General features: G+C 53.7%; 2 protein-coding genes and 1 non-coding gene across 4 annotated transcripts in view; 1 reads left to right on the top strand and 2 right to left on the bottom strand.

Annotated features, from left to right (window-relative positions):
- CCDC88C (coiled-coil domain containing 88C) overlaps window positions 1-17,354 on the bottom strand; it is a 145,781-nt gene that overhangs the window by 36,678 nt on the left and 91,749 nt on the right. For both annotated transcript variants that reach the window (XM_040256634.1, XM_040256635.1), the window contains exons 11-16: window positions 15,634-15,780; window positions 14,836-14,980; window positions 9,178-9,362; window positions 5,210-5,347; window positions 2,447-3,517; window positions 66-193 (exon numbers count right to left, since the gene is read on the bottom strand). In XM_040256634.1, the coding sequence (XP_040112568.1) occupies window positions 66-193; window positions 2,447-3,517; window positions 5,210-5,347; window positions 9,178-9,362; window positions 14,836-14,980; window positions 15,634-15,780 (1,814 nt within the window). The remainder of the gene's footprint in view (window positions 1-65; window positions 194-2,446; window positions 3,518-5,209; window positions 5,348-9,177; window positions 9,363-14,835; window positions 14,981-15,633; window positions 15,781-17,354) is intronic.
- On the top strand, window positions 6,005-6,076 carry TRNAC-GCA. Its single transcript has one exon. It is a non-coding gene; the product is annotated as a tRNA-Cys (tRNA).
- LOC120874999 (deubiquitinase DESI2-like) lies at window positions 12,744-13,599 on the bottom strand. The gene is given in 2 exon segments (XM_040256641.1): window positions 12,744-13,341; window positions 13,343-13,599. Coding segments are annotated over 2 exon segments (579 nt in total). The 5' UTR covers window positions 13,549-13,599; the 3' UTR covers window positions 12,744-12,968.

Genomic DNA, 17,354 nt, shown 5'->3' with positions numbered 1-17,354 from the left:
GTGGAGCCTGCGGGGCGTGGGGCGCACGGACTCCTGCAGCCACCCGGGGAGGGGGGAGTCCTCACGGGTCACCGTTGCTGTTGTCATCCTGCAGCAGCAGCTCCTTGTGGAGGCCGACCTTCTCCAGCTCCTGGCTCAGTTTGTCCAGCTCACTGCTCAGCTGCTGGCTCTTCAGCTTCTCCTGCACCAGGTCCTGTGGGGACAGTGAGGACAAGCATGGGCCAGGAGCCCAGCAGATGAGGCAAGAGAGACAGACACAGGCCCATCTCAGAGCAGAGCAACCATCTTCTCGAGTCACAGCCAGCTCAGGTGTCTCGAGGGTCAAGCGGGTGGTTCTATGTGGACAGCGGACCCCGGGGATGTCTTGAAGGAAAGGGATGAACACACCTTCCCAGGCTCCGGGGTTCAGGACACCAGCAGTGTGTCCGGGAAGGACTGAACATGCTCCAAACATATCCAGAGACGCATCCGAGATACCATTTATGGTGACCTTTGAGGAGCAGGTTTGAATTCTTCCAACACGACTGCCTTTTCTATGAAGTGATGTAATTAAATGCCCATTGCAGGGAATTTAGAACATAAGAAAAAAGTATAAAGGGGAGAAAGATTTTACTTTTAGACTTAGGTTTTGATTTACTTTTTGAAAGTGGACATTGACCTCACCTAGGAGTTCACTTACTCGGTCCACACCTCTGTAGCTTTCCAGGCAGCTACCAATTTCTGCCCAGTGACATAGCTACATGCCCTCACATGGACCCCCTACCCCACCCCAAGGCCTGGAACCCCTACCACATTTGGTGATGTTTGCCGAACGTTCCAGGGTTGCTCCCCAGGTGTGGCATGGAAGGGCCGGTGAGTGACCTTCCAGCTGCCTCACCTCTGCTGCGGGAAACGCCCTAACCCCACTTTGAGATGGGGGAGCCATAAGGTCAAAGCAGACTAGACTACTGAGCCCCAGCACAGAGGACAGGCTCCCTGGAGAGTCACCTGGACTCGCACGAGAAACTAGCCTCGGATGGGATGAGCCCCTGAGACTCTGGGGTCGATCGTTACTGCAGCAAACCCTAACCAATGCTTATGGAGGCAGGGGCTACTGCCTGAGTTGGGGTCTTGTATCTTCCCCACAGCATGGTGATCTGCTGCACTGACAGTCAGTAACATATATATAAATATATATATATTTAACATGGAGACCTTTCTGTGTTCTCAAATTTCCTTTTCCTCCTTAGCACACAGCTAGAACGTTTCTCAGCCTCCCCAGCAGTTAGGTGCAACTCTGTGACCCAATTCTGCCTCCAGAAGTGTGGTCCTTCTTTTCCGCATCCAGCTGCTGCAGGCAGATCCACTGTGGGATGGCCGAGCCACAGGATGGAGGAAGCTGGGTGCCTGTGAATAGCCACAGTGAACTCCCGCGCGTGGGGAGAGCCAGCTTCTGTGAGGGCCAGGCAGATGCGGAAGTCATTTACCAGAGCAGTGACTCACCCTAACACATGCAGGAAAGACCAGATGACCACGCAAAAAATTACCAGGGAGAAGTAAGACAGGTGTTCACCAAGAGACTTAAAAATTTGGACCCTTTCAAGTGTAACTGCACTCCGAGGTGTATATCCTAAGAAAATAGGTATCTGTGAAGGTTGTATGTTAGGATGTCCAGTGTTATTCAAAATAGTAGGAGGGACTTCCTTGGTGGTTCAGTGCAGGGGGTGTGGCTTCCCTGGTTCCCGGCTCTGCCAGGTCAGGGAGCTAAGATCCACATGCTTCTCGGCCAAAATACCAGGACACAAACAGAAACAATACTGTAATGAACTCAATAAAGACTTTAAAAAAATAAAACAAAACAGTGGGAAAACTCAGAAATAATCTGATTGTCCAAAAAATGTGTGTTAGTTGCTCAGTCATGTCCGACTCCTTGCGACCCCATGGACTGCAGCCCGTCAGGCTCCTCTGTCCATGGAACTCTCCAGGCAAGAATACTGGAGTGGGTCGCCATTCCCTTCTCCAGGAGATCTTCGTGACCCGGGGATTGAACCAAGGTCTCCTGGATTGCAGGCAGATTCTTTACCATCTGAGTGGCCAGGGAAGTAATCACAGCAAATCTATAGACTTAATCACAGTAAATCTACCTCACAGCCATTAGAAATTGTGGCTCGAAAGCTGTTTAGTGTAATGAGAAAAGGTAAAGTAAGTGAAAAACAGCACAGAGCTAAGGTGTACAAAGTAAAGTAGCAAGTGTGTGTATACACAAATGCCCAAGAAAGAGGATGGAATAAAATACCCCAGGCACTGGCTGTCTCTGGGCAGTTAGATCCTAACAGGTCACGTCTACTTCCTCTTCACGCTTTCAGGCATCATTCTGGTTCGAAGCAGGGAGCACGTGCCAGGGGCCTCCCCCTACCCCACCTCTATCCCACAGCGCACACGGTGTGGCCCGACGGCCCCAGCTCACCTCCCTCAGGGTGGTCAGCGTCCTTGTGTGTATGGTGACCTGCTTGGTGAGGTCCCTGTTGTCCTTCTCCAGCTCCTTGAGCTTGCCGGCCGCGTCCCGGCAGCGGGCCAGCTCCTTGTCCAGGGCGCGGCTCTCCCTCTCGGCGGCGGACAGCTTGGCAGAGCTGTCGTCCAGGACGGCGTCCTTGAGCTCCACCTGCTGCCACAGCCGCCGGGCCTCCTTCTCCAGCAGCTTCTTGTCCTTCTCCAGCTGGGCCACCTCCTGCTCCAGCGCCTTCCGCTCCTGCTCGGCCCGCTCGAGCTGCCGGTGGGCCAGCCGGAGGGCCTCCAGGTCCCGCCGCAGGCCCTGGTTCTCGGCCTCCAGCTGCCCCAGCTCCCGCTCCAGGGCCTGTGCCTTCTGGCCGCCACTGTCCAGGCTCTGCTGCAGCCGCAGGTTCTCGGCGCTCAGGCTCTGGTAGCTGAGCTCCAGGCGCTCCGACTTCTTGCCCAGCGCCTTGAGCAGCTCCACGTTCTTCCTCAGCTCCTGCTTCTCGCGCTCCAGCTCCTGGTTCTCGCGCTCCATCTGGGCCACCTTGGCGCCCGTGAAGCGCATGGCCTCCACCATGCGGCGCAGCTCCAGGTTCTCCTCGTCCAGCTGCCGGTTATCCTGCTCCAGGCTGGCCAGCTGCACCGACACGTTCTGCAGGGCATCCAGGGACTTGCGCAGCTGCCGGTTCTCCAGCGCCAGCCCGTGGCTCTCACGCTCCGCAGCCTCCGCCCGCTCGCCTGCCGCCTGTAGAGTGCTGGCCCTCTGTGCCAGCCGCCCCTTCTCCTCCTCCAGCCGCCCCAGCTCCCGCTCCAGTGCCTCGGCCCGGCCCGCCTTCTCCTGCGCCTGCTCCAGCGCCCGCTGCAGCTGCTGCTGCTCCAGCTCCAGCCTGCTCAGCCGGCTGCTGGCCTCCGCCACCGTCCTATGCAGGGCTTTGTTCTCCTGCTCCACGTCCTTGGCGCGGGCCTCGCTGCTGATCTGTGACCTCTCCCGCAGTGTCCACACCGCCTGGTTGAGGTGGTCCTTTTCTTGCTCAAGGTCCTTGATCTGGGGGAAAACACGATGGGAGAGACATTGGCTGTGCACAAACATATTGTCGTGATCTGGGGCTGAAGTCTGGTTTAATCTGGTGACCAAAGCCCAGGGCCTAAAAGACCATTTTCCGCCGAAGTCCTAATGGTATTACTGTACAGCACAGGGAACTATATCCAATAACTTGTAATAACTTATAATGGAAAAAGCATATGCATATATGTGCACATATATATTTTTATACACACACACACGCACATATGGGCTTCCCTGGTGGCTCAGCGGTAAAGAATTCGCCTATGATGCAAAAGATGCAGGAGACCCGGGTTTGATCCCTGGGTTGGGAAGATCCCCTGGAGGATGGCATAGCAACCCACTCCAGTATTCTCGCCTGGAGAATCCCGTGGACAGAGGAGCCTGGCGGGGTATGGTTCACAGGGTTGCAAAGAGTCAGACATGACTAAAGCAACTGAGCAGAGACCCATGAACGCATGCATATATATATCTGAATCACTTTGCTGTATGCCAGAACTGAACTATAGTTCAATTGAAAAAACAAAAGTCCCTAAAGTTCCCAGGGGCAAACATGGACAAGAGGTAAAGAGCATGGAGACCCTTAGGAAGACACTTCAAGTTAAAATGCCTTCAGGGCAGCCAGGAAGATGTAGAAACAGAAACCCATCTCTTCCTCTTACTGAAAACGATGGAACTTGATTCCCTTGGTACGCTCGTCCTGGCCGCTCGCCTCTGTGGGCTCCCCTGAGGCCACTCCTCACCCGCAGACCTTGAACAGTCTTCCCTCTGCCCTGGACAGCCCTCCCCTGGCCTGCAGCATCCTGACTCCTCCCCTCCTCCAGGGCTCCGCATATGAACGGCAGCCCCTCAAGGACAGCCTTGCACCCCGACTCCTCAGCGCCTGCACCCAGCAGGATTCTCTCCGTTTACTCCCTCCAGAGCACACGTCTGGGATCGCCTTGCTTGTCATCTTCTGCCCTCCATGTAAGCCACATCCTGCCAGGGACCCTGCCTGTCTTTTCTCCAAACATGGCACTATCCCATCCCCTCTTTTTTTTGGCTCTAGCTCAGCGCCTGAAAAACTCAAATACTTGAAACCCGGGCCTCCCCTCGCAGGTAGGGGTTAGTCACGTGTTGAGTGTGACCAATGAATGTGACACAAGGTCCCAGAGAGGAGGGGGGCAGTGGGGGTTGGCCCTCTGCTCTTCGCCCTCCAGTTCTTTCTCCCATTCCTTGAGGGCACGCAGCAGCCCCAGCTAAGGCTGGCAGAGGAGGAGGAGAGCCTGGCTCCTGCTCAGGATCACAGAGCCCTTGTACCAGCCTTGGACTGCCTCCCACCTCAGGCGTGAGGCAAATAAACCTTAGAGGCTCAGCATGGCGCTATGGACGTCGGGAGCCGGATTGTTCTCGGTCACGTGGGGCTGTCCTGTGAGACGCTGGACATTTAGCTTCGCCCACAACATGCCAAGAGCATCTCCTCTCTCTTCCCATCATGACACTCGTCTTTAGGCGCTGCCGGCGTCCCCCCCGCCCCACCACTGAACAAGAGCGGCTGGTTTGAGCTGCAGCTAGGCCAGATGCCTCGTCACCCACGTTTCCCCTACAGACTCCTGGGAAATGGCTAAATCCTGGGCTACTCTCCCTCCTGCAGGTAGGAGTTCCGGGACAGGCATCCATTCCCAGAGGACCTACCTGCCGGGCTTTGTCGGCCTTCAGGGTCTCCATCTCGCTCTGCAGCTGTTCCTTCTCTTTGATGAGTTCCTCACTCAGGATCTCCAAATCCTGGTTACTCTGCTTCTCTCTCTCCAGCTGGGTCTGTAACTTTTCAATCTGCGGAGCCAGAAGACCCAGACGGGCTGCAGTGAGCCTCACAAAGTGATCTATGTTTTAAAATCAACTCAAAACCCATCAGCCCCACCCAACATTTGAACGGGCCTTTTTCTCAAGGGAAAGTGGCCCGGCCTTGCTCTGAAGGGACCTCTGCATACCCTCGACCCTCAGCTCCCTCCCACTGCTTGCGTTTCTAGCTCGTGGAAGTGGAAGGCCATGGGCACCATCGGTCAGCTTCTTTCAGCCCACCTCTCCTCATTCTCAATGCCAGTGGTCCAAGTACCCACAGGGCTCCTTGCTCCCATCTCAGGCCTTATCCACTGCCCTGAGGGTCAGACCACATGCCTGGGGCCACCACCACTGGACGCCCCGCAGACGTCGCTTGGTGACAACTCCAGTTCACCCAGATGCTCAGAGAGGTCTGCGGACACGCCCCTCCTTCCTCTTTCACCCTCCAGCAATTCTGTCCCTAAGCCCTGCCCTCTCTACCCAGGCTTCTCTATTGCTGCTGCCTGCCCGGGGCTGGGCCATCTTCCCCGGGCCTGGAAAACCACCCCATCACCTCCCTGACACCAAGCTCTTCTGCTGAGATCCACCAGCCTGACCTTCCTAAAACAGGAACTCCTATTTCATGGTGCCTAACATCTGGAATGGGCTTCCCTAGTGGCTCAGATGGTAAAGCGTCTGTCTGCAATGCAGGAGACCCAGGTTCGATCCCTGGGTTGGGAAGATCCCCTGGAGAAGGAAATGGTAGCCCACTCCAGTATTCTTGCCTGGAAAATCCCATGGACCTCAGAGCCTGGTAGGTTACTGTCCACGGGGTCGCAAAGAGTCGGACACGACTGAGCGACTTCACTTTCACTAAGGTGGTGGACGCAGATTCTGACTCAGTGGGTCCAGGGCAGCGCCTAAGACGGCTCCCAGGAGAAGCCCCTGCTACTGCCTGCACTGGGAGGGCATCCAGGCTGCTGGTCCCCTTCCCACCGACACCAAAGCCCTCGGCAAGCGGGGGCTGGAGCTCAGCAAGAGGCATGATTCTGGTGCCACAGGGACAGGGTTCAGATTCTGGTCCCTCCCTCCTAATGACGTGACCACGAGCAAGTCTCTGTAACTGACACAGGATCGGCAGTGAGCATCCTCTTGAGCCTGTCACTATGGTGCTTGCCACGTGCTGGCAGGCAGCAGGTGCAGCAGTGCCCACTGCCCCTTCCTGGGAGAGCGCGGCCTCACCACCTACAGACCTTCTGTCTGCATTTTGACATGGTCCTAAAGGATCCTGGAGAAGGAAGTGGCAACCCACTTCAGGATTCAGGTCTGCTAAATCCCATGGACAGAGGAGCCTGGTGGGCTAGAGTCCACGGGGTCGCTCATAGCTGGACGTGACTGAGCAACTAACCAGTAAGGGATCCTGATGTGCTGGTTTGGGACAGCTCTTCTAAAAAGATGGATCGTAAAGACCAGATGGGTCTCAAAGCTTGGAAAGATCTCGGACCCCAGGCCATTAATCAACCTCTGGGGTAAGACCCCGAGATGTCCAGTGACATTTGTGAGCAGTAGGCCTGGAGCTGCTGCAGTTCAGCCTGTCTGAGCTGGGGCCTTGCACAGAGAGGTGTCCAAAGCTCTTGGAAGGATTGCTGCCCGTGGGCAGGCTCTGTCTACTTGTCGTACTTTCCTTCCTGGCTCATGGGTCTGGGAGCTCGCAAATCTCCACGGAGGAAGCAGCAGGCATGCTTCTTCCCCTACCAGTGGGGAGACTTGGGCTGAGTGGGGCTCATACTCATGTCGTCACATCCCCTCGTCAGCACCTCAGCCCTGTGCCCCAAGCCAGGGACCCCAGGACAGGGGAGCCTGGCCCAGCTGAGGCCGACAGGAAAATGCATCTGAGTCGTCCTCAAAAGAGGAGTGTGGGGCAGCGGTCGACCTGGGGGGGTGTATTCCAGCCCTGCTATGTCCTCACTGTGAGGCTCAGGCAAATCACTGAGCTCCTCTGGGCCTGTGACCTCCCGGGTGGGGAATGCAAGAACCAGGCTGGCCCCCATGGGGCCTGGGGCTTCACCGATTGACTGAGGAGTGCCAGCTGGTGCCCAGACCCACTGCACGGGAAGATCGGGACAGTGGGATGGCTGAGGCCAGGGAAAGGAAATTCTGACAAACTGAACCGGATGAGGGTTCAAGGGGCCTGGGGGAGAGTCCTCCAGCCGGGGCTGTGGTGTCTGCCCATCCATCATCAGGGAGCACCTGTCAGTGCCGGAGTCAGGGTGTGTGGGGGGGGAAGAGGAGAACGTGAAGCCACACTGCTGGGCCAGGACAGGGTCAGTCAGATGGAGGGCAGACTAAGTAAGATGGCAAGAGGTACTCTGGAGGGCAGAAGGCCGCCTCCCAGGGCTCCAAGCACCAGATATAGGATGGGTCTGGGAACTGTGGCACCTCCCTCCTGCCAGGGACTCTGTGCCAAGCCCTGTCTCTTAAGGACTGTGGCAGGAGAGGGCTGGTGTCCCACCAGGGAACCGACCCCGGAGGAATCGGGAGGGTGGGACCCGAGAAGTAAGGGCTGAGGAGTATGGCCAGGTGGGCATACCCACTGCCCCTCTGTGCAGGGGTGCAGGGCCGGGGTGGACCACGAGGGCTGGGAAAAACATTCTGGGTTGAGACATGGCATGAGATGGGGTGGAGGTTATCTATCGTCCTATGAAGCCAGGACAAAATATTTGTTGGCCGAAATGCTGCAAGGCACACAAGGCTTCAAAGGGATAAGAAGAGTGAGTAATTGAGCCTGGGAGGTCCTATGAGGGGGCTCCAGAGACCCAGTCACAGGAGGAGGGGCTGTCCCAAGCCTAGCCGAGATAAGGGACCAGCAGAGTCAGGACCAGTGGTGCCCAGGTCTCTGCCTGTGGCTGGTGGCCCTCCCATTGCCTATGCGGCCTCAGTAAATGATGCTGGCAGGACTCACGGGCAGGTGGGACGGCTCAAAGCACCAGGCCTGCATGGTGGCTGGCAAGCAAGCATGCTCACACTCCCACCCTCAGCTGGACGCTGACAGCTACTGTACTCAATATGATTGCGCCAAGGCAGTGTGATGTACTGATGCCCTCTGACCTGGAGTGGCCAAAGCCACGGAAGCCATCGCTAGCCTCTCAATGACCCTTCCTGTGCCTGAGACTGAATCCCCAGTGCAAATGGGGGTCCCTGTAACCACAGAACAAAGACCGGTCTGTAAGCCCCTGTCTGCCCTCCCAGATGTCTGGGTTCTGCTGTGCTCCTGGGAAGACCTAGCAGCTGTCCTGAAAGGCAAATGCAGTTTGGCCCCCTCTTCTTCTCCATCCCATAAACCCAGAGGGAGGGGTGGGCACTGGTCCTGTTCACCATCAGCAGCACCCAAAACTGTCCACCAACAGTCCCTACGCCCCATACACGTAGGCGGGCATGGCCTACATCACTGCTTCCTCTCCCCTGTGCCCCATAATAGTCCCCTGGTTTCTTCTCACTGAACACTTATTACATACCAGACCCCTCACACAGACAAACCCACCAAGACCTCGCAACATCTGTTAGACGGGAAGCCCACGAACCCCATTTCAGAGATGAAGACAGGGAGGCACAGGTCACACCTTCAAGGTTGTGCAGCCACAAGCCCGCTGTCTGCCGACTGCTCTCTACGACTGCTTGTTCCTCTGTTATAGTTAACTGTGGCTGCAGTGGCTTCTGCTCTCCTCCCAGCTGCGCATCCTCACTTATACCTGCCCCCCTACCAGCCTCCAGACGGCAGACCGGGCCAGGGGGCGGGTGTCCACCTGCCCGACACGCCCCCACCCCGCCTCCAGCCGGGTTACCTTCTTGCTGAGCTGCTGGTTCTCCTTCTGCAGCTCCCCGCACTTGAGACTGCTCTCCTCCAGCGCCAGGGACGCGTCGCGCAGGCCCTGGATGGTGCTCTGGAGGCTCTGGTTCTCCTTCTCCAGCTTCAGGATGCGGCTGGAGGCGCACTCATTCAGCTCGAACACAAACGACTTCCTGGAGGCTGAAGCACAGAGCCGAGTCAGCCCCGGGCTCCAGCTGCAAGCCAGGGGCATCTGGTGCCCCATGGGGTGGTTTGAGGGGCCGGGAAGGGGGTCCCAGGGGCCGGCTGGGGGGGCCTCCTCCATGGTACTGTCACAGTCACTACCTGAAAGTCCCTCAGACAGTGACAGTCCTCTGCTAGCTCAGCTGGGCCCAGAGCTTCAGAGGAAGGCAGGTTGCAGCAAAGACGCCAGTGCCAAAGTTAAAGATCGTGTCAACTGCTGGGAACCACTTTTTACCAAGCGGCTCACGTGACCATACAACTCAAGGAGCTTAGAGACTGAGAGATGGAAAACAGACAACATTCCCTGTGCCAGCTCTGAGAGCAACGGGAGGCTGGGTGCCTCAGCAGGAGGGGCACGATAATTGATGAGTTATGTCTGCCACAGGTGGCAGAAGGCTCCGTGGGTACATATGCCCAGTGCTTGCCATCCCTGGATAAGATCCCCTGAATGGAGATTTCATTTTGTAATTTCATGATTACACTGGGCGAAGAAATGAGAGAGTGTATGTAAACTGCTTTAAAAATTCTAAGTGTAAGAAGGAAATCTAAAAAAGGGGGGATATACGTATACGTATAGCTGGTTTATTGTATTGTACACAGAAACTATCACAACATTGGAAAGCAACTACATGCCAATAAAAATATAAAAAATCTCACCCTTTATAAGTATAAAAAATAAAATTAATGCAAATATTATTAATTTTACTTTCTACTTTTCTAGTGTAAGTTTCCTTCCACAAACTGATATACCCATAGTACCAATTTTCTACGTACGATTCAGTTGCTTCCTAATCTCTATTTGATTTTTTTCTTTGATCGAGGGGTTTCTTAAGGGTATATTAATTCATTTCCAAATATTTGGTTGTTTTCTAAAAAAAAAAAAAAAACCAACACCTAAATGTGATGAAAATATAAGCTAAAGCTAGAAAGAGGAAGATTATTTATTCCAGTGGTCCCCAACCTTTTTGGCACTGGGGACTGGTTTCATGGAAGACAATTTGTCCACAGACCAGGGTGGGGGAGGGGGCGTGGACCAGTACCAGTCTGTGACCTGGGGGCTGGGGACCCCTGAGCTGGTTCCTTTCAAATAGCTCAAACACATATGGAGAAGGGGGGCAGTGGGCACAAACCCGAGAGTCAGGAACGGGAGTTCTTAGCTCCTTCCTGCCACCAGCGGGTGCATAACTTTAGGTAAGCCACGGGATTTTAGGTAAGTCACGGGACTTTTCCAGGAGGAGAAAGGAGTGTGAATGAAAGCCCTCGAAAGAAAGGGCTGGGGTTGTACTGTCCTCACCTGTCTCAACAGTGTCAGATACTGAGCTCTGGGAGCCTGATCTGAAAACAGGGCTGCACCCTTACCTGCCTCTTACCCAGGGGCAAGGATACAGGCAGGGCGATGGTGTCCATAGTGAGCACATCGAACTGGACACAGACGTGTGTGTTCAGATCCTTTGGGCGGATATCCTAAGGTCTAAAAGGCATCTGCCACCCTCTCTGAGTTCTCATCTCCCACCAAGAACAGCAGTTCAGAACCCGCCAGCCTGAACGTCCTCAAGACCCCAAGCAACAACAGGCAGCACAGCAGGGGAGGTGGACAAAGGTCCGCAGCCCAGGTCCAGCACTGACACACACAAGCACGTGCGCTCGCCACACACGAAACTATGCTACAAATGAAACAAACCTCAACTGAAACTCCATTAATTCAGAGCCTGTGATCATTTGGATGGTACCATGGCATTTGTGGAAAATGAACATTTTTCTATTGGGGTAAAACATTATAACATAAAATTCACCATTTTAAAGTGCACAGCTCTGTCGCATTAGATGCATTCCCAATGATGTGCAACCATCTTTATTATCCCCCTCCACACCTTTTCATCATCCCAGACTGAAACTGTACCCATGGGGAATAATTCCTAAGGGTCTACAAGTTCAACAACACAGCTGACCACAAGCCTCCTCTCCTCTTCCATAAAAGCCAGTGCTTCACAGATGATGACGATGACACAACAGTTCATTACTGAGTGCTCATTAGCACCCAAGCAGAGTAATGGCATCTATTTTAGTGAGACAGTGGCCGTAAGAACAGCATCCTTTACTGTGCCCGTGGGCCAAGCATGGCATCGAGCTTCACCACCGCCTCCTATGAGGCAGCTTCGTTATCCCCACTTTGCAGATAAGGAAACTGAGTTCTAAAAGAGGTCACCCAGCTAACAAGCAGAGGAGACAGGACTTTGAGCCAGGTCTTTCTTGACTCAAGAAGCCACCACACCACACATGAAAAAGTGCATTCAGGCTCTACTTGCATTATGCCTTCATTCAACCTAATGTTCAATAGCTCCTAGCTAAGGACTGGAAGAAACACAAGCTGGAATCAAGACTGCCGGGAGAAATATCAATAACCTCAGATATGCAGATGACACCACCCTTATGGCAGAAAGTGAAGAGGAACTAAAAAGCCTCTTGATGAAAGTGAAAGAGGAGAGCAAAAAAGTTGGCTTAAAGCTCAACATTCAGAAAACGAAGATCATGGCATCTGGTCCCATCACTTCATGGGAAATAGATGGGGAAACAGTGGAAACAGTGTCAGACTTTATTTTGGGGGGCTCCAAAATCACTGCAGATGGTGACTGCAGCCATGAAATTAAAAGACGCTTACTCCTTGGGAGAAAAGTTATGACCAACCTAGATAGCATATTCAAAAGCAGAGACATTGCTTTGCCGACTAAAGTCTGTCTAGTCAAGGCTATGGTTTTTCCTGTGGTCATGTATGGATGTGAGAGTTGGACTGTGAAGAAAGCTGAGCGCTGAAGAATTGATGCTTTTGAACTGTGGTGTTGGAGAAGACTCTTGAGAGTCCCTTGGACTGCAAGGAGATCCAACCAGTCCATCCTAAAGGAGATCAGCCCTGGGATTTCTTTGGAAGGAATGATGCTAAAGCTGAAACTCCAGTACTTTGGGACCTCATGCGAAGAGTTAACTCATTGGAAAAGACTGATGCTGGGAGGGATTGAGCGCAGGAGGAGAAGGGGACAACAGAGGATGAGATGGCTGGATGGCATCACTGACTCGATGGACGTGAGTCTGAGTGAACTCCGGGAGATGGTGATGGACAGGGAGGCCTGGTGTGCTGTGATTCATGGGGTCGCAAAGAGTTGGACACGACTGAGCGACTGAACTGAACTGAACTGAAGCGCTAGGAGTTGGGAACATTGAGAATAATTCACGCTCGCTGATCTGAAAGGGCTCATACACTATACTGAGTAGTCTGAAAGCACAAGGCTTTCCAACCCCCATAGGCCACCCTGGTTTCTTTTCTTTTTTTTTTTAAAAAAAAAAAAAAAAAACAGAGGGCAGCTTCATACAAAGTTCTCCCTCCTGCGCCAAGTGATTTATTTTTTTTGTATTGTTTTTGATTATAAATATAATCCTGAGCTGAAAAACTGGGATTTGGGGGAGAGCCATCTTTGCATACAAAATATCCAAAGGACGTTTATTCTTTTACTTTTCTCTAGTGATAGTCAACTGCCACAGACAGTTCTGAATGTGTGACTTTGGAGACGTTTATAGTTTGGTGTGGCACCCAGGTCTGGAGCCTGCGGGGCTGCTGGCCATGGAGGCCGAGGCTGCAGCGTCCTTTGCTTCCTCCAGTTCGTCCTGGAGCTCCTGGCTGACACTGGACTGCAGGACTGTGGGCGTGAGCCACTCCTTTGGGAGGCAACTCTGTAGAAAAGGTATACAGGAGCTGAAGTAGGCAAGCCGATTGATCCAGCGAGGAATCTCTTTCCCACAGAGAATCTCTGATAAAGCCGAAGAAAAGTGATTACAATTTTTATGCATCAAATGATAGGCATTGCCTTTGTATTCTTTTCCCAATTCTTCCACAATTTTTTCTATATCATCTTCTAGGAAGTTAGTGCTCCCTAAAACAACAGTTAAATTTAAATGTTTCTCCTAGTTCAGAAGCATTTCCTGGGGAAATTTCAAATATTCCAGAAAAGGGATAAGGATGGCCACCATAAGCAAATTCTCTGCCATATACTTCAATTCCTGAATGAAAAACTCCAATTCCGATGGAAGAAGTGTATTCGTTCATCCAGTACATGTCGTACACGTTGAGCACCACCAACTGGTTAGCCCCCATCCTCCTCCCGGCGGCGGCCGCCTCGCGCTCCAGCCGCTCCGTTCCGCGGGGCCGAAGCCGTTGTCACCCACGCGGATGCTTCAGGGGGCCGGAGCCGGGCCCAAAGCGCACAGCCCGGCCGGCGGGAGCCAGGGCGGAAGCATCGGGAAGCTAGTCGCTCCCGGGCGCCGCCGACAGGACCCTCTGCGCCTACCGGGCCGGACCGCTGGCGGCCCGCTCCCGCTCAAGCGCCTCCCCTCAACCCTGGTTTCTTACAGAAATACTCTCAGGTCTGGGACTGTCCCCGGCAGTCTGCACCACCTCTCTGCTCCACCAGGGGGCAGTGGTCCTCCCCAGTGGACCTACTCTCCTTCCAGGGCCAGGAATCCGTGATCCCATCCTCAGACTCCAGCACAGGGTACGGGCCCCAAAGCACAGACAAAACTAACTCCCCTCACAGGCTGGTAGTTTAACACACTGATGTTTGGTTTGGAACTGATGGGACACCCCTCGAAGAGAAGATGTTTTCCAGCTTTGTTCAACAAATTTTCTATTGTTTGGGGGGATGCTTGTGGGAATTGAAAAAAGTGACTCCCAGCCCAGCCAAAAGCCCTACCTCATTCTGCACAGCTCTAAGTAAACAATAACTCGCTCCATCACAGGCACGTGTGCTATTTCTGAACACAGGAACTGGCTTATTGTTTGCTGGGCACCGAAGCTTCCTGCCGCAGCGCTGACCGCTGCCCCACCCACCTTTCCCTGGCCGAGGCGCCCCGTTTGTCTCGAGCAGGGGCAGCGGTGCAAGCCAGAAGAGGCCTGGGTCCTGGGAGAAGCAGCCACTTAGCAGCCCCCGCCCGGGGAGACAGAGAACAGACTGCATCTGTCTTGCCCAATTATGCAAATGAACGAGAAAATAATGCCCAGGGTACACTCATAGCGGGGATGAGTGACTGCTGGGGATGTCTCCTGCCATGCAGGGCTTTCAACCGTCCACAGATAGGGCTCTGATGCCCTCCGGGTGTCAGCGCGAGCTAATCTGCAAGCTCCTGGGACTGTCCATATGGGAACTGGGAAAGCTGGCAACACTTAATTTGTGTTTCATGTCCTGACATCAAGGCTGCCAGACCCCTCCTGCTCTCCTTGGGGAGAAGGGTAATGAAACATTTCCAAATGGCACTTGAAGGAAATCCTATTTACTCGGGGTGAATGGATGGCCCTGACACGGAAGATTTAGAGCCCAGGGCTCGGCTCCCTGGATGACGAAGCGGCCGCGGGCTGGGCGGCTCCCGGGCACCGGGCGCCCCCTACCGTCCGACAGGTCTGCGTTCTTGGACAGCTGCTCCAGCTCCCAGCCGAGGTGGGCGGACTCGTTCATGCTTTGCTTCTGAGCAATCTCCAGGACCATGTTCTCCTCCATCAGCTCCTCTATTCGCTTCTTATCTGTGTCCCGGTCCTAGTATGGGAAGAAAGACGGAGTGAGAATGTGGCTGGGGGACCCCTCTGGACAGGCCCTAGCCCCCGTGTATCCACTCCCACCCCCATTCCTGAAGGATGGAAGGCCTTCTAGGCACCTGCTCGCTTCCCCGAAGAGAAATGAGTCTAGCCCAGGGCCCAGCTGGGAGTTACGGCCACCGAAAGATACACTGGCTGGCAACGGAGGGTGATGAGAGCGCCCAGGTCTCTAACTGAATGCTGTCTGAACAAAGTGACTTATAACCCAGGGCTTTAGAGTAAGAACCCTGGTGACAGGCGGCTTCGTGGCTCTAGGGCACCTAACATGCCTCGAGAAGCCTAGAAAGGAACTCAGGGATCTCAGCTCAGACCTCACCATAAAAGCCAGCAGAGGCTCTTCTTGCAAAAGACACACACATGAGCTCATCCATACATGAGCAGTCTAGCATGGTAGTCCCGTTCTGTCCGTCTGTGGGCGCCCAGTGGGGCCCACCCCGGCCGCCAAGCTGAGCGAGCTACTCTCTGCAGTCAGCGCGTTAACCGTGTTGGCAGCGGCACCAAAACCATGACGGAAAAAATCAGAGAAGGACGTGGCACAACCTGAAACCACCCCAATCTGTTTAGACAGGTCTGTGTGGCAGCAGCCTGCAATACCAATTCCAGGTCGTGAAGCTTCGATTTCAGCTGCAGGTTCTCTTTCTCCAGCTCATGAACTTTATCGCCCCGGGCCCGAGCAGCCGTCAGCTGTTCCTCCAGCATGGCCTTGGTTTCAATTAAAATGATATTATCTTCTCTCAGCTCCTGAGCAGCAAAAACATACATGAGAACCATCAGATAAAGGCACCTGCTTCGTGATGACAGCTCGTCCAGGTCTCTGGACCAAAACAAACAATCCAGGGGAAAGGTTGCTGCCTTGAGAGAGTTCTGTCCCCACTTTTGAGCACTGCCACCTTTTTCATCAGGTCAGGCCACATGGACTTTCTCAACTGAAGGAAAATATCCATGAATTATCTGACATGTGCACACACTGTTACTGCTGCTTAGTCACTAAGTTGTGTCCGATTCTTTTTCGACCTCATGGACTGTAGCCTGCCACACGCCTCTGGCCAAGGGATTCTCCAGGCAAGAACACTGGAGTGGGTTGCTGTTTCCGTCTTCAGGGGATCTTCCCAACCCAGGGATCGAACCAGTGCGGGATCGAACCCAGATCTTCTGCTTGACAGGTGGATTCTTTGGCACTGAACCACCAAGGAAGCCCAATATACACACTACCCAGTGTAAAATAGAGAGCTAGTGGGAAGTTGCTATATAGCACAGGGAGCTGGGCTTGGTGCTCTATGATTACCCAGAGGGGTGGGATGTGCAGGTGGGAGGGAGGTCCAAGAGGGAGGGGATATATGTATACTTAATAGCTGATTCACTTTGTTGTTCAGCAGAAACTAACACAACATTGTAAAGCAATTATACTCCAGTTAAAAAATAATAATAATAAATGAAATCAATCCGGCAAGGTAACACTTTCTTTGCTGGCCACGGTGCACAGGCATATGACATCTATAACCTCACCTGGTTGGACAAGTGGACTCCACTGACAGCTCCAGGACCTTGCTGAGCCTCCATTTCCTTAACCAGGAAGGGTGGGGCTAAGAGTCTGTCCCAGTTCAAGGGCTAAGCCTAATCCTCTCAGCTCAACATTCATTCCATTGATCAGGATGTTGGGGAAGCTGTTCTTTCGTTCAATCAACAGCTTATATGTAAGCATTTTACACATATGTTCTTGGAAAAACAACTGTTCTCAGCCGTTTCCTGGAAATGGGGAGTCTTTAAGACAGTGAAGTCACAAACAAACGTGAAACTCACATATAAGTTTCGGGCACACGCTGGGTGTGGAATACTATGGCTGCCCCCTTGCAGATTAGTCCCTCATGCAGCCCAGCACCACTCAGCATCTCGGGGGGACCAAGAGTCCCCTGAATGCTTTCATCTCACAAACATGCACACAGGGGATGTCTCTCCCGGTGGGCAGTGTTCTAAGGCTGGCCCCACGTGTGGATTCTAACCACTGAGAGCTGGGCTGGGAGCTGTGTTATCCACTGCATGTCCACTCGCCTTGCATGGGCCAGAATCCAAGATTCCTGGTAGAGGGGAAACTGCAAGCCTTCCGGTCAGCGGACACGGTTCTGATCAAAGCCTGACAGCCATAAAAGGTATAATCATCAAAACTCTAAATTCCCCTGGGCACCCTCTCTGCTGGAGATGACATCCACCGTGCGGTCGACCCTGCATCAGGGGCTCCCTGCCCCCACCCCACTCACTGTTCACCACAGTCAGGAGCGGGGCGGGGGGGAAAGAGGCCGATTTGGGTAAATTAAGGA

Source organism: Oryx dammah, unplaced genomic scaffold (assembly GCF_014754425.2).
Source record: "Oryx dammah isolate SB20612 unplaced genomic scaffold, SCBI_Odam_1.1 HiC_scaffold_16, whole genome shotgun sequence".
NCBI lineage: Eukaryota > Metazoa > Chordata > Mammalia > Artiodactyla > Bovidae > Oryx > Oryx dammah.
This window is presented reverse-complemented; position numbering and strand designations above follow the sequence as displayed.